At 41.7% G+C, this 25,829-nt stretch overlaps 1 protein-coding gene and 1 long non-coding RNA gene across 2 annotated transcripts in view; both read left to right on the forward strand.

Annotated features, from left to right (window-relative positions):
* macrod2 (mono-ADP ribosylhydrolase 2) overlaps positions 1-3,405 on the forward strand; it is a 399,684-nt gene extending 396,279 nt beyond the window's left edge. The window contains exons 16-18 of the mRNA XM_026190215.2: positions 71-106; positions 525-587; positions 2,086-3,405. Coding sequence (XP_026046000.2) covers positions 71-106; positions 525-587; positions 2,086-2,105 — 119 coding nt within the window. The 3' untranslated portion in view covers positions 2,106-3,405. The remainder of the gene's footprint in view (positions 1-70; positions 107-524; positions 588-2,085) is intronic.
* A 5,804-nt stretch (positions 3,406-9,209) lies between these two features.
* Positions 9,210-17,508, forward strand: LOC145419606 (uncharacterized). Its single transcript, XR_013900906.1, has 2 exons — positions 9,210-9,993; positions 17,083-17,508. It is a non-coding gene; the product is annotated as an uncharacterized LOC145419606 (long non-coding RNA).
* The last annotated feature ends 8,321 nt before the right edge of the window (positions 17,509-25,829 follow it).

Genomic DNA, 25,829 nt, shown 5'->3' on the forward strand with positions numbered 1-25,829 from the left:
GTATCCGCGTGCACGAATCGACTTTTAGAATAGCTAACATGTGCGTATTTGTGTGTTCTCCATGTTACAGATTCTCAGACGAACGACACTGGCACCAGCAGTGGAGGTGAGCCGAGATTATGCGTTTTCAGAGTAGAGACTCCCTAACAGCCTGACAGCCACATCCCTTCCTCAATTTCTTCCCTTTTTTCACAACACAGTACATATTAGCCTTTGATTATATAAAAGATGCATTTAAATTTTAGAGCTGGGAAGCTGCAGACAGCATCAGAAGTCGGTTTTTTAATGAATTCACATGTAAAAAAAATCATTATGAGATGTTCGCATAATCTTCAGTCCTGATCTGAAGCCGTCTCTCTTAGCTCCACTGTAACTACAAACCGAACTCAGGCTCACAAGCTTGGTGAGGCAGCGCTTGTTTAGGTATATTGATGCTTCTTGGCACAGAAAAGTGGGAAGGGCTGCCTGATTTTCATGGCCTCTTGTAATATTTCCCCGCTCTCCTTTCTTTTACTCCCTTCTAGGAGAGACGAACGATCCTGTCGAGGACTCGGAACAAGCTGATTCAACTCTAACTCAGTCCAAAGGTAAAAGCTTGAAAGAAGCACTCACACCCGCTTACTGGCTCACACTGATGTCACACACATCTCTATAAGTGGATTCTTATTAGTGGCCACAGCTGCTGAATTAAAATTCACTTCTTTTCGAGAATCCTCCGCTGCGCACAGCCAAGTGTTACCCAGCTTCACCCTACTTGTCTCCATTCCCCCTCCCCGTCTGTCTCCATCTCCTTGTCTCTGTAGGGGCAGGCAGCCGGCAGTACGTGTTCCTTCAGGGCCAAATGCATTTGTAAATCCTCTGTACCCATTTCAGGTCTGCAACTATAACCCTGATATTTTAGTATATGCGCGTCGGCACGTCTTTGGAGATTGAGTATGATGAATTACCTGCACCCTCAACTATTGGGCATTTAATAAATCAAGTGTGCAAAGCATATTGTTTTAACATGCAGCCAAAACAGACTGTAGGGGTAATAATAATGCCAATAAATCATATCTGATAAGGATACTACACTGGTCTTATCCTCAGGTCTTCGTTGAGATTTAGGCTAATAAGACAGCATATAATTTGAATGTAGTCATCTATGGAGGGTGCTATTAATTTCTGTGAACACGCTTGTTCTCTGTGTGGGTCCAAAGAAGCGATGAGCCAAAAAAGAAAAAAATGGCTTTCGGATTTGGGCATCGTATAGTTTCCAGGTAGAAAAAATTCATTTAAGCAACTGCTACGAACAGATTGTTGGGGTTGAATAAATAGGACAGGGAAGCAGCATATGAAATAACTTGGCAGAGGTAGGTGGGTTGGTGTAGAAAGGAGAGAGCTTAAACAATGCCAGACAAAGCAGCCAGGAAAAGGGGGAAAAAAAGCCTGTTGCTGGACAACCGAGTGCATCAGGGTGGGACTGTGTGCGAGGGAGATGGTTAGTTCATAGTGTGCCGTTAAAATTAGCCAGAGTACAACATCAAAACTTACTGTATGACATTTTTAGAGCAAAGTTGATGTGTTGTTTTATCTTCAAACACAAAAATCACGTCATTTGCGGTGAAATGGGAACAGAGGAAACGGATCTGCCTCGATGTCTCTGTCTGCCGCACACAATTTTTCGAGCATCACTGAGCTGGATTTTGACGAAGCTTTGAGTTGTTATAAAGTACGTGTCATCCCTGTTTACTGGCATTTACAGATTAGTGCTTTTGTTTCATTTGACTTGTATTTATGTACTCCTTTACAGTCTAATGCAATCCACAGCCAGAAATCTTGAACTCTTTTCACAATAAAGACAACATTTGACGACCTCCCCTTTACCCTTAATGATGATCAGTATATATCAATAAAGACGTGGTTTGATGACCAACAGTTTTTGGGTTTTTCCACTAACCTCTGATGATGCTGATGCTGATTCTGATTACGCCAAAAAAAAACCCCAAAAAAACGTTCAGTTTAGAAAAGAGCTTCAAGGGTTGCTCCTAGTACGCCTCCAAGACAGAGTGTTGAGGAAATGTCTTGTCATTTGTTTCCATCCAGGCACTGAGAAGAAAGACTGACCAGCTGAAGGGAAGACAATCAGCCTCATCTGACAGCCAGCAAACTGTGCGAAGGCCACACTGGTGTCAGCCTGGCCCATGTCAGTATGGGCTCTGACACTGGCCCAGGAAAACCAGTTACTCACAAGATGCTCACATTCCCAACTTTACTTACCCTCCCCTCTCTTGGTTAAACTATTCATCCCTGAAATATGTATGTACTATATGTATATGTATGTACAAAACCTTACTTATAGGACTTGAACATATCAACCAGAAAAGATGAGCCATACCTCACTGTGTGTTAGAGTCATACATCATTCTGCCCGAAGGGTGCAATGAGATAAACCAGGTTCAAGTCTTGCTATTTGATAAACCCACTGTGAGAGCATGGCGAAGCTGTCATTGGACAACAGCCACAGCTCCTACATGTTGACACTCCCGGCTGGGTGATGCTAAACATCAACCATCCTTTTTAGTTTTTACTGACGCCACCAGTACAGTCACGATGGCGCTCGGTAGTGGGACGACAGCCTGCATTTGTAATCTGCTTTGGAGTGCGACACACTGACACCTGCCACGTCTCCTCACACACCGCCGCAGCTTCGATTTCCATTCTTTAGTCAGATCGGCCAATGCCCCGATTCGCGTTGCGGTCTGTGAGGCGACGTGCCGCTTGCCAGGCCTTTCATCTGAACATCACTAATCAAGTCTCATCTCCGCTGCTGCCGTGACTGCAGCTTTACTCATTTTAACCAGGAAACTGTTCATTAACGCCCGTGCACATAAACGAGGATGTGAGTGTCTTTTCAACAAATCGATTTGAGTCTTCTTTTTAATTTCCCCTCCCTCCCCTTTCCTTTTTCTTTGCCATTTCCAGTGCATGCCAGGAAATTGCTTTGAACTTCACCTACATAAACAAGAATTGCAGTCTTCTTCGCTTTCGCTTGTCTTCTTACCAGATTGTCTATAATTGTATCGAATGAATCTGCCTTATTTCATATCAAATTACAAAAAAACCATCACAATCACAGACCTGAGGAGGAGATGTATGAGTTCTTGGTTGTGTATTGCTTGCAGATGATTTGTATTTTTAAGTACATGTAATGGCTAACACCTGTTTTTTTTTCCTTTCTTTAATTTTTAAAAAAGGGGTTTTGGTTTGTTTCAAATGTTGGTATGAGTCATTAATTATTTTCAGTGGTGCCATACTAAAGATCAGAGAAATTACAGTTCTTAGAAATGATGCCTTCATACTTTGATGTTTGCTTTGCTAAATTATAACACAAAAAACAACTAATAAAATTTAAGGTGGAAGCAATGGGTCAGCTTTTAATGTACCTTGTTTTGTGTCTTGATTCGTTGCCATCGTCATGACAGCAGCGTATGTTTTATTTTATTCTAATAGCGACCAGCACAGTCGGTTTCCTCTCAGCTGTGTGTGAAATTCAACAACTGTAACAGAGCAATCAGTCGTGTGTCTCTGGGCAGTCAGAAACAATTAGTCTGTCCTTTGATCTCCTGCATGCTCACTCCCTGGCCCTCAGGCTCTCCCTTGTATCAAACGAGACAAGATATCTGGCAGAACCTCTAACCCCAGAGCCCTCCCACCCTCTGAGAAACGCCTGAGACCTCACAAAAAGCTTGTTACCACAGTCTCAGTCTCAAGTTATCAAAGAAGCTCTTATCTGCAACAAAACCAGCACGTATATAAACAATTAGTCGCTGTGGCCACAATTCAAAACCTGAAAGTGGCTACACAGCACCTTATACTTAAACTCACCTTTATTTGAATCTCTGCTGCACACTTAACGCAAAATCACGTGACTGCCTGACACATACAATGCTGCAATGAGAAAAAAATACATGAACACAATAAAACACAGACTTCAACTACAGTACAGGAATGTGCAGACATTTGATGGTCTTCAGATGGTATTGCATGGTAGCTCAAAATCTGATGGTACTTGTCATAGTTCCATCATGTTGACACAGTCTCCAACACGACTGGTTGAAATGCAGCCTCAAACAAAGCGTCCACTGTGTGTAGACACTCACTGCTGTATCTCTGCTGACCTCCTTCATACTTTTTGACAATGAACTGAACCAAAACGTATACATTTGGATTTTTCACTCCATAACACCTGTTGCCACTGATTTTCAGTCCAGTTATTGTGTTACTTAGCATACCTCAGCCTTTTCTCCCTGCTTCCCTTCCTTATGAATGGCTTCTCGACAGCCACCCTCCCACTGAGGCCGTTTCTGATGAAGCTTCAGTAAACAGCAAATGGATCAGATGAAGTGCCAGATGCATCTATCTGATCCTGTCTTTGGTGGATTTCTCCTGGATTTCTCCTGATTTCTTAAGGATGCGATTTTTGGATGCTGTTCATCAGCTATAGATACATTTTTAAAGGCTGTTGCTTCTTTTGTCCTCCACTTGTCCAGTTTCCTTATTTTTTATTTAGTATGCTTAGATCTGCCAGGTTTTCAGCTAATAGCGCCTTGGGAATCACCTTGCGTTACAAAAATACTATGTTATGCTTGTCAAACTGTGTTATGTTTGGCATTTTTCATGGATTCAACTAAGAAATGAGAACTAATTCATTTCTTGACAGGCTGGTGTTAAAGTGCCTAAAGATACAATTGCAAATTGGTTCTTTGCTAAGTTGTCTATTATATGTGGACACAGCACAGGTTCAGCACTTGAGTTAGGAGCCTTTTTATTCTTGAATGATTCATTTGTTAGTGTTAAGTGGATTTAAAATAAAAAAATATAAACAATTCCTGGGAAAATCGTCTGGTACAAGGACTGGAATGGAAGTGAGTGGCAAAAGCAGCCAAAAGAAAGCCTGGAGAACTATCTCTCAATACCACTTTAAACATTACAAGAAGGTCCGGCTACTTGGAAGAAGAATACAAAGCAATGAGGGGTGGCTGAAGACTTTTGCACAGTACTTTTTGTCCAATTTGAATCAAATTTGCTGACTTAATGACACCCCACATATTAAAAATTAATGTGTGACATCACCTACTGGTGTGTGTGGACCTGCATGTTGAAGCTTTTTGGACCCAGAAGTGAGCACATTTAGAAGAGAAGAGGAAACTCAAAGTACTTACCTTACACTAGGTCAGGAAAGTGCACAGCACAGACATAGGTGCCTGCTAATCCGTGCTAATTAACACACTAATAAATCAGTCAACAAAATTAGAGCATAGACAAGCTATACCAAATAGTGACACAGTAAGCAATATTTTTGTTCACATTCTTTAGAAAAACACCACACTACAAACAGTCGATACAGTTCATTAACTTGTATTAGCTGAGGTGAAGTCTCAAGTCAACGCCAAATAAAACGGTCACGCCACTTACTAATGCAAAACCTTTTGCCTTAATGAAATCTAAAGGAGTGAATCATGAAAAATCTTACTCCACCTCCCTAGACACCCGTCTGATTCACCAACGCCAGGTTTCCATATAAATTCACAAGCAAGAGTACCAGTATGGCAGCTTTGTGTGGTTCAGTGTAAATAAGCAAAGGTGTTGTCTGAATACCATTAAGGCAGTGTTATAGATACATAAAAGGAGAAAATACCCAGCCACACTCAAAACCTCTAAAAACTGAACAAACCACTGTTTTGTTTTGATTACTCTTGGTACTCAGAAAGGGGGACATCTACTGTTACTACTGTGACAACAAGCATGTGAGGTATAATTACAACTACTTTGCTAGGCGGCCACCAACTCCCCAAAAGGAAACAAATTCTTGCATGTTTCATTACCCAACAGAAATGGGCATTCATCAAGAGCTGTTGGCTTTGCTGATTTACGCCGTAATCCAAGCACGAAACAGAATAATAATTAGACAAGAAACAAAATTTGGAGGAGACAACACAGGCTGCTGCTGCAAAGAGCTTTAGGTGGGGAAACTTTATGAGTGCAAAGCGAAAAACTGTACTTTATAAACATAGCTGCTCTCCTGATTGCAGTATTTGCCATTAGCTCAACCCTGGTTGCAGGTTATGTATACATATCATTTCTGTACATGTGACCTCAATGCTCTTTAGTTCAGAGAACACCGAGCTCAGATGAGAATGTGACTCCAGAGAGAGGTAAGGTAAGACGACTGTGTGCTGCAGACGCCTACTGCACTAAACGTCCACCATGGCTGGCCCGGATGGCTGTCAACAGGTTTTGTTGTGTCATAATTGTGCAACAGCCACTCAAAATGATGGATACGTGTGCAGATGAGTGTTGTTAGACCACTGGGTTGCATACTCTTGTATTAGTGTAATCACTACATTACAAGCGCATGCTGGCATGGTTGGGCAGTTGAGATCCCAACTTCTTGAAATACAACACATGTTTTTAGAAAGCTGAGCTAAGTTTCACTAACTAGCTAACACAGCATTTTATATAAAGAACATCATTAAGTCAAACATGGTAGTGGTAGTATGACGATGTGGGACTGCTTCGCTGCTTCACGGCAAAACCTGTAAAAGACGCACCAGCCCACCATGTCCATTTCACATGTATGCAGAAGCAGACATACAGTAGCAGCAAAGGGAGATAATATATTTAAAGCCACTACAACTTTTGGATGTGTACACTTCCCATTTTGGAGCGGCACATTGTGAGATGGACATCCTCAGTTCACGCCCAGGAGCTTAGGTGATCCTAAGCTCCTGGGCGTGATCCAGAATACACCAACAAATCCACCTCTGAAAGGTTAAAAAAACAAAACAAAAAAGATTTTGAGTGGCCTAGTCAATGTCCGGACTTAAATCTGATTAAGCTTGTTTGGTATGGCCTTAAAAAGTTTGTTCATACTTGAAAGCCCTCTAATGTGTGTTGTGGAAGTTTTCCATTTAAATAAAGCCTGCAGATGAGCGGTGAGCGGTAGCTAACATTCTTTAATCCAAACACACAAAGAGCATACAACCAAGCTTGATGGAGAGCCTACATGACCACGGGGCAGGGTCAGCAGAGTCTCTCTCTGAGCCTAGCATGGCTCTCAGTTAAATACCTTCTCCAGGAACAAAAGGCAGTACACAGCTGTTTCACACCTTAAGGTTCACACTCCCTTGCTACTTCCCAGAGTCCTCGAAGAGACAAAAGACTGGTCCTGTGGAGTTCCTGTTTCCCCCAACATCCTTACTACATCCCCTACCATTTGTCTTAAGTATGAGTGTCAGACATGTTAATACAATAAAATAATGTGATTAATACCCAAGTAAAAGAAATTCTATACATGTGGTTGGATTAAAACATTTCTGCAAAGAAGAGTGGGTCAAAATGTATCCACAGCTACTGTATCTGATAGGCTCATTGCCACAGTTATTGCAAACACTTGATTGCAGTTCTTGCTGCCAAGGGGGGCATAACCAGTAGTATGGATGATTTTCCCTTAATAAATGAAAACATCATTTAAAAAAATGTATTTTGTATTTATTCAGGTCATCTTTCTCTAATATTAAAATTTGTTTGATGATCTGAAAACATGTAGGTGTGACAAACATGCACAACCTAAACTATAAGACTAGGAGGACACCGTCAGACTGCTAATCAACATACAAACAAAAAGTTTGTCCTAACAGTGGGAAAAAAACTCCAAAACACACATATTGTGCTGTTTCCACCAGAGAAGCATCTATCAAATATGGAAACGTGATGTTTTAAATATTGTGTTGTGATCATTTATATTTGATAACTCAATCAAAAGCAAGCTTTAAGAAACAGGTTTCCCATCTGCTGGGAAAGGCAAATTTAAAACCAGAAAGTTTCACATGGTGTTAGCAGCCACCGTGTTTGTATTCCTTAACTTGTCGCATGCCAAGCAGATGTCAGCAGTGATTGTCCCCGGAATGGAGACTGTTTAAATTTTAATGTCTTCATTTAAATGTTGCATGTCGGAGCAGAGGGTTCCCTGAACCTGAGCAGTAGGTAGTGTCGGGGGAAACGGCTTCAGCACAGACTCGCTGCTGCGCGCTCGCTCCTTTGCATACAAAATATGTCAACGCTAAAATAACAAACTAGTTAGAAAAAAAACCCCCACTTCTGTCCTACTTTATAACAAACAGTGATGGATTTTCTTGCTTACATACGATTTTTGATGTTAAGCAGCTCTGCAACAACAGGTAAAGCTACTACACCTGCTTCACACTCCAATAAATCATGAACACACACGATAGGGTGGTTTGTGTGTGTTACAGTTGTGCTGATTGACATGTGTAGGAGTTAGCGTCTCGTTAAGCTGCTGTGGGCTGATGTGATTCGCTCCATTCATTCCATTTTACAAATGAAAGCTCTGAGGACCTCTTCTTATATAACCATGAATTACCATGTTCTCTCGCCTTCTTTAAGCTCTCTCCACTTCTCTTATAACTCCACCCACCTTCTCCCAACTCTCTCGCTACACTACAGCAACCCAGTGCCACAATAGCTGTTAACACACCGCAAACAAATTGGAGAGAAAAAAAAAGTGTTAAAAAAAAACAGCTTTAAAGCTTTAAATCCCAGCGCTAGATAAGCTGTTTTTATCTGAAGTGCAGAGTTTGTCCTTCATGAAAATTCATCGTCCTCACAAGAGGCAAAGGCAACACTATAGGTGAACTAAGCCGAGATAAACACTCTAATTGGGATGAAAATTGACGCCGTTCATTATGGATGCCTGTCTTCAAAGGCGGCGAGAGCCACTGAAATGTTGAAAGGAAATTGACTTGCAGTGTTGCTGGGTTTGCTTTGAACATGTGAGAATATGTCGATTAAACTCCACCAGCACAAGACGGTTATGCAGATTCCGTTTGCTGTCGGACCAAAAAAAAAAAGCATGTTTGTCCCGTGGTGATGGCCCCTCGTGACGAAAAGAACAAAACAGAAAGACGAATAATGATTTCAATCTCTTTATCTGGCTTTCTGTTGGTGCTCTAATTATCAACTTGATAATATGCTTCTTCAGGTGATGTAGCAAATTCTCAACGATACTTAAGTTATAGTAGAGAGAAGACTGAGCAGCTCATTGATTAAAGTATAGAGGTGGGTGGATAATCCTAATATCGATATCATGTTAGGTGTGGCTGTGTGCAGACAGGAATAGGACCCAAGGTGCAGACTCCGGAGACAGTCGTGAACTCAAAATGGCTTTAATGTGATACTCAGAATATAACATAACTGAAAAAACTCAAAATAAACTTAAACTGGAGGAATGACAGAACCCACAGCAAGGTAAACAGTAGATCGCGACATGGACACAGAGAAACACAGGGCTTAAATACACAGAAGGAGCAATCAGGGAATGAGTAAAAGGAGGGAAACACAGCTGGGACAAATCAGGCCTAACGAGACCAGGGGAAGCAAAACCAGACACATTAACATCAGACATGGACTTCCAAAGTAAAACAGGAAACATAACACAGACTCACAGGCAGGCACTATAACAAAGGGAACAGAGACGTGGAACCAGGGCAGACACAGACACTGACTGGATGTGGGGATACAGCAGACAGGGGAGACAGCAACATGGAACACAGACAGAAAACCAAAACACTAAAACTCTAACCAAACCCCACCCAGAGAACCTAAACTAAGAATGATCCTAAAACCCATAAAGCAAAGCTAGAAAATAATGAAATAACAAAATCAAAGAACCAAAAACACAAAACACTGGGTCAACGAGCCAGGGACCCTAACATATCAACGCTGATATTGGTGTCGATCGATACTAGCATGATAGTGATTTAGTGGTCATTAAAACTGATGATGATGACTCACTACCGAAATTTGCAGAAATCACAACGCACAATTTAACCACCTCTAAGCATGATGACAATGCGCGAAGACAGCTGTTCATCCGACCTGCTGCACACACACGGGATGTCCGGCTGGGAACCGAAGAAAGCACACAGTCAGGTCTGAAGTTGTTGGTATGAGCGTCACTCATGTTTTAGCCAAAGGTTGTTTTATGTTCCACGTTAATCGCATGGGAAGCGACACCCATTAGTACCATTCAATTAAATTTCAGCAAGAAGCAGCAGGACTGGCGGGTGCAGTCCTGAGAGACTTGCAGCTCGTGAGCACACATCGAGAACACGCCCACCTCCAAGTTGAAGAATATTAAAATTTTGAGGTGGCAGCAGGGGATTTATCTTGTTTAAGCAATAAAAAATTTATACTCTCCTTCAAAGTGACAAGATAGAGGGGAAAAAAATAATTTAGGCAGTGGCGAACAACCCCGGGTACAACTCCAATGTGCAAATTAAAATTTTTGAAAAGTGTCTGAAGTGGCCTTCAAAAAAAAAAAAAACGAGTGCTCCGAGGGGGGGAAGCAGTTGCATGTGGAACGAGATCATTGAATCCACCGTGAATGCTTTTCGCAGGAGGGTTGCCTTGTCCATTCAGCTCCACAGCAAAGCGTTGGAGGCTGCTGGTGATGGTCACGGTGCTTCAACCTGCAGCTCCAACCTTCAAATGGTAGTAACACATATCTCATGCATTTGTTTTTCTCAATACCATTCATCTCGCTTTACGCGTTTGATCAGCTCTGTAAATATGGGTCAAATCAATCATCTTTTAAACACAGCAGTTCCTGTTACTATGGTGCTGCTAATTGTTGAAGAGGAGCAGGACCGGCTTGGCTTGGAAGCTGTCACTATTTAAAAAAAACAGAAGCATATGTTGCTTTTATGTAAACTTGGAAAGTAATCAGGTTAAATCATTTTTCTTATGATCGGTTTATGAAAAGTTTAAATCATCGCTCGGAAACTGAATTTCTCTTGATGGAGAATTTCTGTTGTGTTTGGGCTTTTAAAATGATTATATTTGTAATATTAGATGTAAATGCGTCCAGCGAGGCGAGCATAAACCTAGTCCCTAGGAGACTGCTGCATGAGCTGGCATCTTCTGAAAAAAAGTTGCCTTGGGAAAAAGGATAAAAGCTAGGCTATTATCTACCATAGGGATTGTGGAAAACCCATGTAACCTACCCCTGTGGATTCCGGTGAGGTTACACATAGTTATATAGATGTGCACAGCTTTTTGTGGTCAGAAATGGCTGCCACCACGGTACTCATGCTAATAACCAGTGTAGGTTTGTGTACTTGCTCATAGTTTCTATTAAACTTACAATTAGTGCTAACTTGAACTTACAGTTTAAAGTACTTTAATTTGAATGTGCTTCGTAAAAGTGAAATGAATTAAAATTCAGAGTTTAATGGATCCACTTCAGCCCCTCAGCGCAAAATACTATAAAGTGTCTGCTCATCGCTGCAGCTTCTTTGTAAGACTTTCTAACCAAGCACAGAACTGGCAGGCAGTCTGAGGAGTGAGGCGCGGACTGCAGAGGGCCAGAGGGAGGCCGCTGGCGTCATCACCTTCTTATCACTTTTTGGCTGCACGATCGTGCAAGAAGGATGGGAGAACTCAGGTTGCACAGGTACAACACATACTGCAGAGGGAAAGTGAGAACCAGGACCTTCAACAGGGGTGCCAAACATACGGCCCGGGGGCCAGAATGAGCCCAGCAAAGACTCCAGTTCAGCCCACAGGATGGCATTGGCAAATGTGAAAGAAGGCATAAATTTCAACTTTAAAATATATTTTAAAAAGTTTTACAGCTTTTTCATGCTGAAAAAGACCGTGCATAGGAGATAAGATAGATAAGATACCATCAAAGTAATTAAGCAATAGATAAACATGTAAATTAAAGAAAAGTTAGTTTTTTTTTTTTAAAAAAAGAGCCACCAGAATAATTTACACATTTTTCTTTAGTTTAAGCCCTTTCATGTAGAAACCTAAGAAATATTTTTTGTCATATTTAAACAGGGATTAAAGGTGTAGTCAAACTGTTTTCACTGACAGAAAAGGCAGTTTCATCCCTGACCTACAAGAAAGCCCAACAGTAACATTTCACTGCTGTGAAGCAACGGAAACACAGCAGTGAAATTTGGGCACAATAATAAAAAGATTCACTTACTTTTTTTTTTTTACTGTATTGCCATTTCCTTTGCTAAACTGTAGAAGTCTTTAGTAACTTTCACATGTCTCATTATCTGCTTTTTGTCACTATAGTGATTTTGTTATGTCACAGCACTCATCGGGCACATTTTAGAGTGAAACTGTACAAGTCTCTCTCTGTTTTCCCTGCTCCTCACTGAGCAGTAAATTAGGGCTGGGCAGAGCATGTCTCTAATGGTTTTCCCATCATCTTTATAATTCACAGGGGTGGTGTTCACACCTGACTTCATTCCACTGCCGTTTTCAAAACATTGCTTGGTTCAGTGTAAAATAAGTAATTTCACTGGGCTGTGAAACGAATGCGTGTGGCGCGGCTGTGCAGCAGTTAACTTGTTTTGCTGCTTTATGGCTCGAGCTGTTTACAGGCGAGATCAGAAAAAAGCCGTCAGGACTAATGTACAGCCTCGTGTTTAACTGGACACCCATCAGCAACGTCTGCTGATGAGCGTTAGTTAAATTGGCATCGTTAGCTGCACGTTGTCGTCATTATCCTATAGGTCAAAGCTTTTATGTTGAGAACCAACCCTCTATTTGGAACACGTGAATAAATGCATGTAGCTTGTTTGAGTGCAGTATGCCCTTTGCGAGGGAGTTACACTGAAACAAGAAATTTAAATGATAATATTTCTTTATGCAGCACTAATAAACTAAGTGCTATTAGGAAAGGAATGACAAAAATGTTGCTCCCCTTTTTACAATTTCAGAAGTAATTATATTTTTTTTCCATGTTGATTTTTTTTTAAACCAGATAATAACACCCTGAAAGCCTAATGAAAGAAAAAGCAGCAGCTCTAAAAATCCTCAGTAATTACACTGGACATTAATAAATGCATTAGCTTTATTATGCTCTAACTTTTTGAGCTGTTTGGTTATGCTGATGTTCAAATTCATTATGGCAAAAAAACAAAAAAAACCAAACCTGCCACCTGTAACTTGAAGTTACCACTAAGTGTGGGAATGAATCATCAATGCACGGAAAGATCGAGAACTTGCAAGCCAAGCAGAGGGGAGACCGGGGTTTTCACCTTGGCCATCTAATATGAATGGACTCAAGTATACAGAGACTGAAAAGGATACATTAAGAAAACATTAGGCAAGTTGGGGTTCAATTTAAATCTCTACTTTTCATTTGCCAGTTTTTACAAAGTCAGGTGTCATTTACATGTGCAAACACTTAAACAGATAATAATATATACATTTGTGTGATGGGTTAATCTGCATGTCCCTGTCAGGTGGAAACGGTGCCAATCCTGAGACAAACAATACTGTTTTAACAGGATCCAGGTTATTTCTCAAACTTAGATTTCAAGTCTAAAATGTGGGCGTTTCCACTGGTTTTCCACTGTGCTGAACTACATTATCAGGTTAATAGCTGATCTCACTACTTACCTCTGCCTACTATACTCTGATGTGTGCATGTTTATGTCAGTCAAAGCGTGGCAGAAACCCCACTTCTCATATTCAGTCAGGCACCAGCAGCTGTAGTGACACAATAGAGCAGTTTGAGGACTGGTAAAAACCTTTATTTACCCAAAAAGTGAAAATCTTCAGATTCAGGAAGTCTTTTGCAAGAGTCTCCTGGGCCACAAATGGCAACTAACATGTTTTCGTCCCATGGCAGAAGAAACCAGCTAAAAACATCCAGAAACTTGAACCATCAGCCCTCTTGCTGTGACATAACTGAGCTCTGACAGAGACACTCAGATCAGTTGCAGATGTTACAGTATTAGAACTATGAGTCCTTCTAACCCAACGCACCACCTTGTTGGTCTGGACACTTATGTCTGCATTTTGGTCTCTCGTTTGCAGACTCAGATCAGTTGACATAAAAGTTGCTGTTTGCTCTATGAACACTCTACGAGTGAAGCAAACAGCTGGTGCCACATTCAAAATTTAAATCAGGTAAGGTCTGTTTGTTTGGGTTTATTTTTTGTGAGCAAAGTTATGACTGCACCTCCGAATTCAGGCTTTGCTCTTTCATCGGCTTCTGTGTACTTAGAGGCTGAATTTCACCGACTTTAATGTGACACCAAACAGCTCGAGCAGTGATGGTGCATTTACTATCAGTATTATCTGCTATCAGGGCATCACAGTATAAAGCAGTGGTTTCTGATATCTCTGGCCATTAAACTGTGCTGCTCATGCTAACGTTTTCAAATCTAAACCCGAGGAGGAGTCGGAGCTTCCTTCCTGAGAAATGAACAGAAATGTGCTGTAGGCATTTTATCTGAATAAATAAAAATACTGCTGCTGTAGTGACTAAATCCATTGTGGTAATTCAACACCAGGCTTTATTAGGAATACTAAATCTGTACTACAGACAAGGCCTCAATCAAACCAAGTAACATTATAGCCCACTCTGTATGAAAATGAATCTTGATTATTTTTTGTGTTTATTTGCATGGATCTGTTTTAATAATTCTCCTGAAAACTAAAATATGGTAACTAGCGCTGCCAGTTTAACTACAAGTGTGTTAATATTACATAGTTTTTTGTTGCAAATGGGCAAATTCACAACACTAATCAACAAAACGAGTCACCATCTTAAGAGCTATTCGAATGCTGGCAGAGTCCTGTGCCTGTGTGATTAACCTAACCACTCCAGGCAGCATGTTGGCCATTGTCAGCACTCTCGGTTGCCAAAAAAGTTGCCACAAACTTGCACTGACAAATGAGTCTAAAATGTAACACCGATTCCAGCCTCTTTTTTTTTGCGTGCTTTTTCTCCTGTTGTCACAGCTGATTGTTGACAGTGCTGCGAAGAATTGCGCTTACTTAATTATTTTTTCCAACAAATTTGAGATTACATCTCGTTGAGAAGCAGATAAGCTTGATTGCTCGAGCATTTCAGCATCTCGCATCTCGCCTGTCACCGCTGATGGAACCTTCGGGGTTCTCTGGTGCCTCCGAGAACTGTTGCCGTAGCAACAGGCTGTAGTATGCATCCAGAATCAGGTTGGTAACTTCAGGTGAATGAAGAGAGGAAAAGTGAATGGGACGCTCCAGTCATCCTGTCCAATTTTCCGCGGCACCGTTTGCGGAGAAAATGCGCAAAAGGGTCAAGTTATGATAGGCTGATGTAATAATAAACTGCATGTGATGATGAAATAAATAAATGCACGGCTGGAATAGTGCACTACAACCATTTCACACTTCACAGGTGAGTAGCAGTGTGGTTATGACACCTCCAACTGATCGTGGTAACAGTACACTACTGCTGGATTTAACTTTTGACTAGGAGCTGCTTTGCTGTGAAAGGCAAATTAGATATATCAGACCATTAGGTGGTGGAGGTGACATGCTCCTCTCTGAACCCACCACCTGTAAGCCACCTTTCCCTATTACAGGGCCGCCATTGCATTCATTTCTCTCTGTGGAAAGTTAACAGTGAGAAACAGCTATCTGCTGTGGTAAGTATGTGTACGTGGTGTGACCCTTAGGTGCACACTGTATGGGTGTTTATTAATTCACAGATAAGGGTGGAGGCCGCTGTTCCTTCCCACTAGGATTCATTATTTTCTGTTCCCAACTCCTGCTGGTTATGTTAATGTATCATGAATTTCCATAACAAAATAGGCATCAAGGTAGGCAGAAAAATCACTCCAGCACAGCATGCAATTTAAATGTGCCATTTCGCAACGAGTCATTCAGCAGTGAAGTGTGGATGGTTACAGACGCGCTAGCAGTCATCATCCCGAGCTACCGCAGGGGAGGGTGGAGGGTAAAGCACAGCAAGTAAGGACATTTGTCAGTGTCCCCTTTGCTTTTTTAAGCACCGTCGTCTTTTGTCCTCTTTAACGCTTCGCTCTCGTTAAGCTGAATAACTCAAAATATATTCTTCACATTTCATTAAAAGTGAGACTTTTCATTTGTTTACTACGACAGTAATGGGAAAACAATTCAGGGAGCTTAACACTGCTGTTGATTTATTTTGATGATGCATAGCATTAAACTCGATTAATAAATATGATTCATTTAGCATCATTGTCAAATTGTCGAGCCTCCTGGAGAGGTGCTAACAATTCAAGCGAGCTGATTAAAATGACACCAAATGCCTCCTTTCAGGCTTTTCTGTCACAGAACGCCACAGCTTCTCTGCTAGATGCGACTCAAGAAACACCTCAGACTGCAAAATACAGGGAGATTTTCTCATTCGGTGTTAATTGGCTCATTTATTATTTAGAAATGAAAGAACGGGGATTAGAGCAACTTGCCTAACAAAGTTTGGGTCTGTCGGTGCGGAGATGTGACAATGACATTAATGGAGGGAGGCTGGAGTGTCTGCAGACAGTCCATGCAACCCATCTCTCTCTTGTCAGCAGGCTAAACGCCTCCTGCCACAGCTGACAACTTTTGCAATTGATTAAGTCAGTCTTGTTGACAGGACGACACAAGGTCACAATTATGATGAATGCTCTGCTGATTCTTTTAGTATTATGGAAACTCGGGGAAACAGTTGAATCTGCTTTTGTTGAGCGTATGATTGTTAGATTGGACAGTCAACATGCGTTAATTCTGCCTGTTCATGCCAGATTTATGAAAATGAAAAAGATTTCAGAGTTTACTTGGATGAATCTTAAACACGTCCCAATGTTGCACATTTCCACACACATACACGCACAGAGGCTGAAGCAGAAGGAATGAAAATTAAATTTCTGGAGCTGAATCGGTTTATTCATCGTACCATTTCATTGTGCATGTATCAGTTCACCGATCTATTAATGTAGTCTGTCAGATAGAAGCTTGGGCCTCTTTCACCTTCAGCATCTGCGCACCTCAATATCTCCCATCGCTCCAGCTCTTCACGGCTCAATACTCTCTGCTCTAATATATATGACCGATCCTTTCAGAAGCCAATTCAGAAGCTAACCACCACATTCCGGGACTTCTATCAGGTCCTGATAACGTGAGGTTTGACCATCTGTCAGCGCTGTGACTGCTGGCTATAAACTTCACGCTCTGTCTTTTTATTCATCTGTTTCTCAGAGGAGAGATGCAGCCGGCGCCCGAGAGCCACAGGCGGAATCAGAGACGAGAGAGAAATCAATTACTGCCTTTGCCTCCGCCTAAAACAAGCCGTGTCGGAGACCATCTACAAAAGGAGGACAAAAGGGGCCAGTGGCCCCTCAAACTCTCAAACCTCAGGAGACGGGGCGGAGAGCATCCTGTCACGAGCTCTGACACACAGCCATCACTGCCACCGGTGCAAAATAGGCCCCTGTCACACCTCAAAATGGGATCCAGCCACTTCATGTGCAATCAGGCCTGTATCAGTGATTGATGACCACAAAGAAATAGGAGAGAAAACTGAAACAATTTTGAAAAGTACTCTTTACAAAATAAGAATACTACTAGCTACTACTTTTCTAGAGTTATGAAAAGAATGCGCTGCCATTAAAGAAATTAATAGCCGTGTGTCTGTTTGTGTCGTTTGTTTGACCTTTCGTTCTGACATTACCGGTTATATATTTGATAATTTAGTATACAATGGATTTACCTTCAGAATGACTATCTGCCACAGCCAAAGCCTATTTATCTGTCTGACAGCCAGAAAATAGCTCAGTTTTGAGACAGCGGTAATAATATAGTCAAAACATCCAGAGCAGGGTTTGACATTAAATTTGTCAGCATGAAAGCTCTTTTTCATGTGTTAATGTTTCTCTGTTTTGCATAAAATAAGTCCCTGAACTGCATGTAAGGAAGCTGAAATTAACTAAGAGCCATTAGAGAAAGGAAACGTCTTCAAATATCTTTTTTTTTCTTGCTGAAAGAAGCTCTCGAATTCAGAATGACCGCAGAATCTGCAATCATAAATGCTAAGTGAATGAATACAAGTCCAGAATGCAGAACTCTTTAAATAAAACAGGAAATCTGTACTGAAAAAGTGAAAGCCTTTATTCCACAGTTACTACTGAGCCCTGATTGCTCCAAACACTGAAACCTAATTCTTCCAGCACCCTTGTCCGGGAGCCAGAGAGTTAAGCAGCGTGATCCTCACTAAAGTCGAGCCACAGAGATATGGACTCGATACCATTCCTTTATTTTCTACACCCACATGTTCCAAACAGCTGGTAAGGCCAGAGACAAAACGCAGCATCTGGCAGGGGAGACTGTGGACCCCTTGCCACGGCGTGCATTTGTGTCTGTCTGTCTTGGTATGTGCAAACGGAATGGGTGTGTGCACGGCGTCCACAGAGAGGAGATGTGTCACAAATCGCTGCTTCCATCCACGCGCCAGGGACAGCGTGCCCATCAGCTTAGCATGATTACGGGCATGAGAGAGGCTCAGATTGTGGGATGCTGGAGCGTGAAGGCACTGGAGAGGAACAGAGAGGGACGTGGCAGGGCCAGAGAGGAGGGCTGGAAGAATGGAGGGGAAGCCCAGCTGGCGGCTGCTTCTAATTGGGCTGAGCAGGTTTCCATGGCTGACCAGACCCATATGCAGTGCGGATCTAAAGAGAGAGAGGCCCGCAAACAAAGTAGCAGGGCAGGCCAGGCCGTTGGGGTGGTGGAGGGGGGGGGCGTAAAGCGGGCAGGGGGGCGAGAGGCTGGTCACACTCCAGTCGTCACAGCCTCTTTGTGACGGGGGCAGAAAGAGCCAGCTGTCACCCCCTGACAGGAGTGCACACACACACACACACACACACACACACACACACACACACACACACACACACACACACACACACACACACACACACACACCCTCCTCGATGTGAACTGATAACACAGGCTCAGTGAACACACAAAACAGAACAAAACAGAACACAACAAAAACAACACACTTATGAAACAACTACTTTAATCAAGGCATCCGGCACTTACCGAGGGAGTAAATGAATAGGACGAATAGGACACACACACACACAAAAACATGAAAGAAAAGGACCTGATGAGAAGAACCAGGGGGTATGAATGTTTCGCATTCTTCCTGCCGGATATTTACTGCATGCCATTGGAAACAATTAGAAGTGATTAAAACGGAGGTGAACTGACAGGGATGGTGTCGATTCCCCTGCCTCCACCAAGCTACTACCCACCATGGCTGGTAGATGAGGGTACTAGTGCATGTCCTGCTGAGGGGAGGGGGGCGAATCGATTCCCTTCACACTCTCAGCAGCATTAATTAATGATCTGTTCTCTGTATTGTACAGTGACTGGCTGTCATGCTATACCTTCTCTCCTAGCTTCGCTCCACTCTTCCTCTCCTGAGTCCTCTTCCTTCCTCGCAGGCTACGTCCTCCTTTCATTTTACAAAGACATAACACAACGCAGATGCACTTAAACACAAACGCTGACACAAACAATAAATGTTCCAATAAGGATTAAAATATTGAAACTGAATATATGTTTGCATGGAACATAAATTCTTGGAGCGTCATTCACAGGCCTTTGTTTTTATTTATTTGTTCCTTTTACAACCAAGCAGATGTCTGGAGGGCAGACCACAATCATGTTTATGAGAAGGGAGAGGGAGAAGAGGCAGCAAGTCAAGTCTAGAGACCTGCGCGGCTCACTGGTGCCCCCTACTGTATTAATAAGGGTACTTGGCACACAGTGCACTACATGCTCAGCTTTAATGGGGACCCAAAAAGGGGGGGGGGGGGGGACAAAAAACGCATTCTTGATATTTTCTTATAGCCTCAAGTCTGCAGATTGATTTCTCTGTTCACAAACGTGTCAGCACTTTCTGTGTGGATACAAAAAACACATTCAGAGAATATGCATAACAAAAGTAGGCAGACATGTTTGGTGTTCTATCAACATCCTCCAGCCCTTTGACACTGGAGTCGGGTGTTTTAAGAATCCAATAAATCTGAAAGTTTTCAACTATGACTCAAGAAGCTTAATTATATGTGAAGCACCTTTATTGCATTTTATTCATACCCACTCCTACTGACGCGAGTGGTTAGGCGAGGAGCTAGAGGAATAAGAAGAAGTGACTGCAGGAGTCTCCAGGGGGCTGAGAGAGACAGTAAACTAAGCCATGAAAAAAAATCAGATCACCTTGAATTTGCATAAACAGTCTTCAAACGGCTGCACGGAGGGTATAAGTGTTAGCCATCCAAGCCTGAATAACTCCCAGTCGTGGATTAGTATTGGGTTCACCCAGGTCATTTAACACTTAAGACAGTCTCCGGGGAGCCTATTCATGTTGGACAAATTGTTTTGCCTTTACTGCAGCTCTGCGATGTACACGGGTGTTCGGAGGAGTAATTTGCCTCCTGTATTGAGGGACACTTTGCACCCTGTTCCTTCCACTGAGACAGCAGCGCCGTATCAAAAAAAAAATTAAACGGAGGCACAAGCAACACCAGCACCAATTACACAGAAATAGTAACTGCATGGGTTAAGGACACGGAGAATAACGAGTGAATGTGTTGGCTTTCCTTCTTTCGGCTTTAAGACAAGCACACGTCAGATGAAACATGGAACACAGACCTTAATGAACCTAGTGAGGACTTGGAGGTGGACATAGCTTGTCAAGTTAAAGGAGGAATGAGAAGGTTATCAAGAAACTGTGCGCGTGTGACCTGCAGAAAATTGCTTTTGTTGGCTAAGAGTCAGTTTAGTTTGGCTTTATGACACTGTAGAGAACAGGAACATACATCCCTTTAGCATCCTGCCAAGTGGGATTTACTGGGTGTAAACACACTTCCTGTTTGGCACAGTGCAATCATTTGAAAACACGAAGGACCTCCAAGATATGCTGAATGGTCAAGCATGTTATTTTGCTCCCTTTTTCTTTGGTCTCATTTGCATCAGGTGAGCCAGCAATACTTCTGCTATCCAGTAGCAATCATTATCCCTGCAGAAAAACATTTGCAACAAAATGCATCCCCAACTGAATACAGTAGGAATGTAAAATAGATTTGTTGCAAACTAATTATGCATTTCCCATGCAATTTATAACACAGCAATGCCTGCAGTAACACTTAACTTCTGGAGTATGATTAATAGCACCACGCTGGAAGCTGGAAGACTGGAAATAGTAGGTGTGGAGAAGGAGCTCACATCGCCAGCATCAGCAGTCTAGACCCACTCCTTCTGTCACCACTCTCACCCCGCTTCCCATAAAAGTAAAATGCAGCAGGTTTGGAAAACAGCCTTGTCCTGTTTGTCAGAGGGCTTGTCGTAAATATCGTGTTTGTCAGGGCCCCACAGCAGAAAGCTTTGGTGATAGCAGTCATCACCACCATGCCACTTCATCTGCTAGTGCCAGCCTCACTTAGTGCGAACGATTGTTTCAGATAGTGCTAATTTGTGGCACTGCAAGGTGATAATCCTTTACTTACAGCCTCAATGATTTTTTTTCTCTTCCAACTCGCAGTGTGTAAATGACAACAGCAGAGCTTTGATAAGGTTTTTGATCAATACCATTATGAACGTTTTTTCCCCCCCTTCAGTGTGTAATTACATTAAAAAAAATCTAATTCACCTGCTCAGCAGCGGAGGACAGTTACGGTTTAATAGAAAAAAAAGCAATCATAATTTTGTCAAGCTAAATTATAAAGCACTACTATCAGCATCTCTTGCATTGGTAATGAATTAACTCAATTTCTTTTGGAAATAATTAAGTAGATCACTCATCTCTTTTGTTAATATGTGGCTTTATTATTTGTTTCAATTACCGCCCCGTAGGAGCCATGACACAGATTTATCAGTGTTGTTGCAGTTGGCTGCTTGGTGGCTCATTATTTGATGACCTGTATTTTTCCCAGCTATACTTTAGTCATGTATATTGTTGGACCATGAAACTGAGCTATACGCCCGATTTAAAATCACGTCATTGAACAACAGTCCTCGCCACTGGCGTACGCGTGACGATAGTATTTATCACATCGTTCAGTGTCTTCCTTAATTCACATTTGTAGCTGAACCAGCTGATGTTAAGATCTTTGCGAGGCCAGGTTTGCACTCGTCAGCCACCAAGGCAGTAAGCTTTATTGCATCTTTGTACCTGGGAGAAAGAAGATGAATACAGTTATTGACCAGAACTACGATCATGCAGTACTGAAGACTGTGTTCCTAAGGGGCAGTACAGCATTTATAGTTTTACACTAGTCTACTCTATTTCCAGCAGGATAAACACAAATCTTTCGCCTTCATTTATTCTGAAATGAACAGCGAGATCCTGTCCCATCTCCACAGACACAAATGAGACTCCCGAGCAGAGACCTCAAGGTCAGATCACCATGCTCCAGAAAGGCTCCACTGAGCATAGCATTTCAGACTTCACTAATAGAAAAATCCATAACAAACACGAATAGCAAAAAAGCGCATTCTTTATTCTTGGGTGGTTTACATGAAGCCACCGCAGAATTGCCTGGACACGCAAACAGGGCTGTTTCAACTTCGTGCTACTTCAATCAGATGCAGCGCGACACAAACAAAAATCCAGTTAAAAGGACATCCCTGCCTCTTCTTATGGACATTATGCTAACCCACCAGTGCTCCACTGACTTCAGCCCAGATTGAATCACCATTATAATGGCAACGACACTGACGTTTGCCCGCTAATGAATCTAGAAGTCGAAATAGAAGTGTCATCTTTCCAAATGAAATATGCTGACATGACACACACATACAGACAGCTGCACCATGTGACCGTCAGCCATTCTTCTCATCATTCACTAATCCCTCAGCTTATTTACAACGAGCTGACTTTTTGACTGGAGACTCATAAACCGCAGAGATGCGATCGAGCTTTATTGAAGGGCACGCGTGTGAAATATCATTTTCCACGCACCAAACACAACAGGAAACTCCTAATAAGAGACACACATTAACACTTCAAATGTCTGTGATCATTGCAAGCCCATATAATTTACCCTCTAAAACGCTCTTTTTCATTGCCTTATATTCATTTATTTTGTCTTATATGTGCAAAGCTCTTCAGTTAACCATTACTCATGAATATCTGAAAATCTCTCTTTTTCCAACTTTTATGAGAGTCTTCAGAAACTCCTCTAAAAGTGCAGCCACTCAGAGCAGCTCCTCTTCTCTGTGACCCGCTGCACAGCACCTCCATCTCCTTTTATTAGAACATGATCAGAAACTTTCAAGGTCTCAAAAGACTTCACTGCCAGCAGCAGAAAAATATGATCTGGGCCGCCGTTTTAATATGTCAGCTTGTACACGGCACATTTAGGGGGGGAAGAGTTGCACAAAAGGTGGCCATACAAGAAAATCGTTAAGTTGAAGCTAATTAGCAGTGAGAGTAATCTTTTTATTTGTGTATTGAAAACTAAATGAGCTTACTGTATAACAAAAATGGTCCCTGGAGCAATTAAAAACACAGATGAACATCTTAAATAGTCACTTGAGGAATATTTTGGCAATAAGTGTTTAATCGGTTCTTCTTGAGCTCGTATATTAACATCTACGGTGTTTGTTTTGTTATGCCATCGCAAGCACTGATAAGCTCTAAAGTCTCTCTCCTGTTACCTGTGCCAGTCATTTTGATCAGCAGGGGCTAAGCTTGGTTATTCATGTGGCCAACAGTTTAACTACACACCATAAAGTTCAACTGTACTGCCGTGATACAGAAATCAAGACTAAATTAAACGTTTTCGCTCCACTGCCAGTTTTCTAGCCTTAAATATTATCAGAGTGAGCAGTGACTGAAATGCTAGCTTTTACAAGTCAAATTTAAATGTCACATTTCATCGCAAACTTTAAAATTAACTTTGACATCTAATAAATTAAGAATGCATGTTTTATAAGCTCAATGAAAAGCTGATTTTTTTTTTTAAAAAAAACCCAAAATTCATGCTTTTGCCTGGAGGTCTGGTTAAATCAAACTTTAAGTGTTTTTCCACTTCTTGTGTATAGACCAGAACTGTCACTGGACTATTAGCCATGGCGGTAAGGAAGCCTCTTATGGAAGTGCCGGGTACAGTCACAATCAACAGATGGCGAGCACTGTCTCTTCCCTCCCCCTGGGGCAACAGTAAAATTGAGCTTGTGAAATCTGTCACAATCCATGGTGGTAAATGTCTCGCAGTTCCTGCAAATGCTAATGAAGCTCATGTGAGGTCCAAAACCGAGCAGGGGTGGGCAGGGAGAAATGGAGCCCAATTTAAAAATGACACTGTGTGACAAACTCATTCTTCTAGAGGGCAGAGAGTTTTCTATGGCCCGCGGACACACAGGCACAAATGAGCGCAGTCGAAAGTTGCCAGTGACATTCAGGTCACCATTGTGTCCGTTTCCTTTGAGATCCACCCCCTCCCAACATGTTCCATCAAAAGCCTGGATAAAACCTGCCATTACAGGCAAACACTAGACTTCATTAGATGGCAGGATGGTGACAGAGTTAAGTACATTGCCCTCCTATTGAGTGACATGAATTTAAACAAGCATGGATGCACATACTGGACACAGACCATCACTCAGCTGGATTGAACTTGAAAAACAAAATGTCACCCTTCAAAAATGGCACTGAAAGGACTTTTTGTTTTTAAATATACTAAACATATCCAGATTTCCCACTGCTTCACACGCCCACACTGAGTTAATTATAAAAAGTTCAGTGTTTTAAGCTACTTTTTCAAAGTATCAGATCAATGAGAAGTCCTCCAAGGATAAATAACATGAAAAAATGGTGAGCACTGAGGTGCAGATGAGTGATTGGGTAAATATGTTAATGTACATTATAAATGGAGCATCTTTTATTGAAAAAAAAAAAAAAGTTAAACAAATTTAATGATTTTCACTGAACTAAAGTCTCAAGATTTTTCTCTTAAGGGAACTTAAGCCAAGGATAAGAAACTTTACTTAAGCAGGTTCCATGAATCGCATTTTGTTACTTGTGCCCATTTAATGGATACATGTGATCTCAAAATCCGCCCACACCTGCTTCACCTTCCCTTTGATATAAAACCCAGCATAATAAAAAGCTCGAGTCCAGAACAGTCAAAGACTTAAAGTGAAAACATAACTTTTTGGAAGACTTGACAGATGATCAGAGTCAGACATTTATTATTTAGCCATTTAATAGTGAGCGTGTGCAGCACAAATTTAAATACTCCTAAGATATATACCTCATACCCATCATTAAATCATCAGCATGCTAGCATGAAGGTGTATTAACAACCAAAAGACAACCAGCCCTGATATTACAAACATCATTGTGTCATTACAACTTTTGCACTGAGGTAGCTAGCAGCTAGCCTGAGCAGTTCAGAGTAATATCACCAGCCACAACCAATTTAAGTCAGTCAGTGCCCAGTAAGAAAGTCCCAGACTTACATACCGGAAGGTGTATAGTTAAAGTTAGAAACGTGATAGTGAAACATGGATGTGTTTTTTCTTCTTAGTTTAAGAAAATGCTTAAGTAGCCAAACAAGCAGCTTTAAAAATCACCAGAGTACACGGGTAAAGAAATGTCTGGCCTTCAAGCACCGCATGCTTGCAGTAGCACTCCTACTAGAGCCAAGGAAAGGCAAATCAAATCCTGTACTCGCCTAATTTTATGCATGTCTGCATCACTGGGTAGACATGAATACAGTTTTGATCCTCTGTGTTTAAGGTTATTGTAAATTACCTTCTTTTTTTTAAAAGCACTTTGGAAAATAACAGTTGGCACTGTATTTATTTCAAGGTTTTACAGGTTGGTTTGCAATAAAAAAAAAACCCCCAAAAAAAACAAAAAACACCAACTTTATCAGTATTCGATGCTGATCTGTTAGCCTGTTTTCCAAAGGCACGCTGTTAATACCAGGTTAAAT

The sequence above is a fragment of the Astatotilapia calliptera genome, chromosome 13 (genome assembly GCF_964374335.1).
Source record: "Astatotilapia calliptera chromosome 13, fAstCal68.1, whole genome shotgun sequence".
Classification (NCBI taxonomy): Eukaryota; Metazoa; Chordata; class Actinopteri; order Cichliformes; family Cichlidae; genus Astatotilapia; species Astatotilapia calliptera.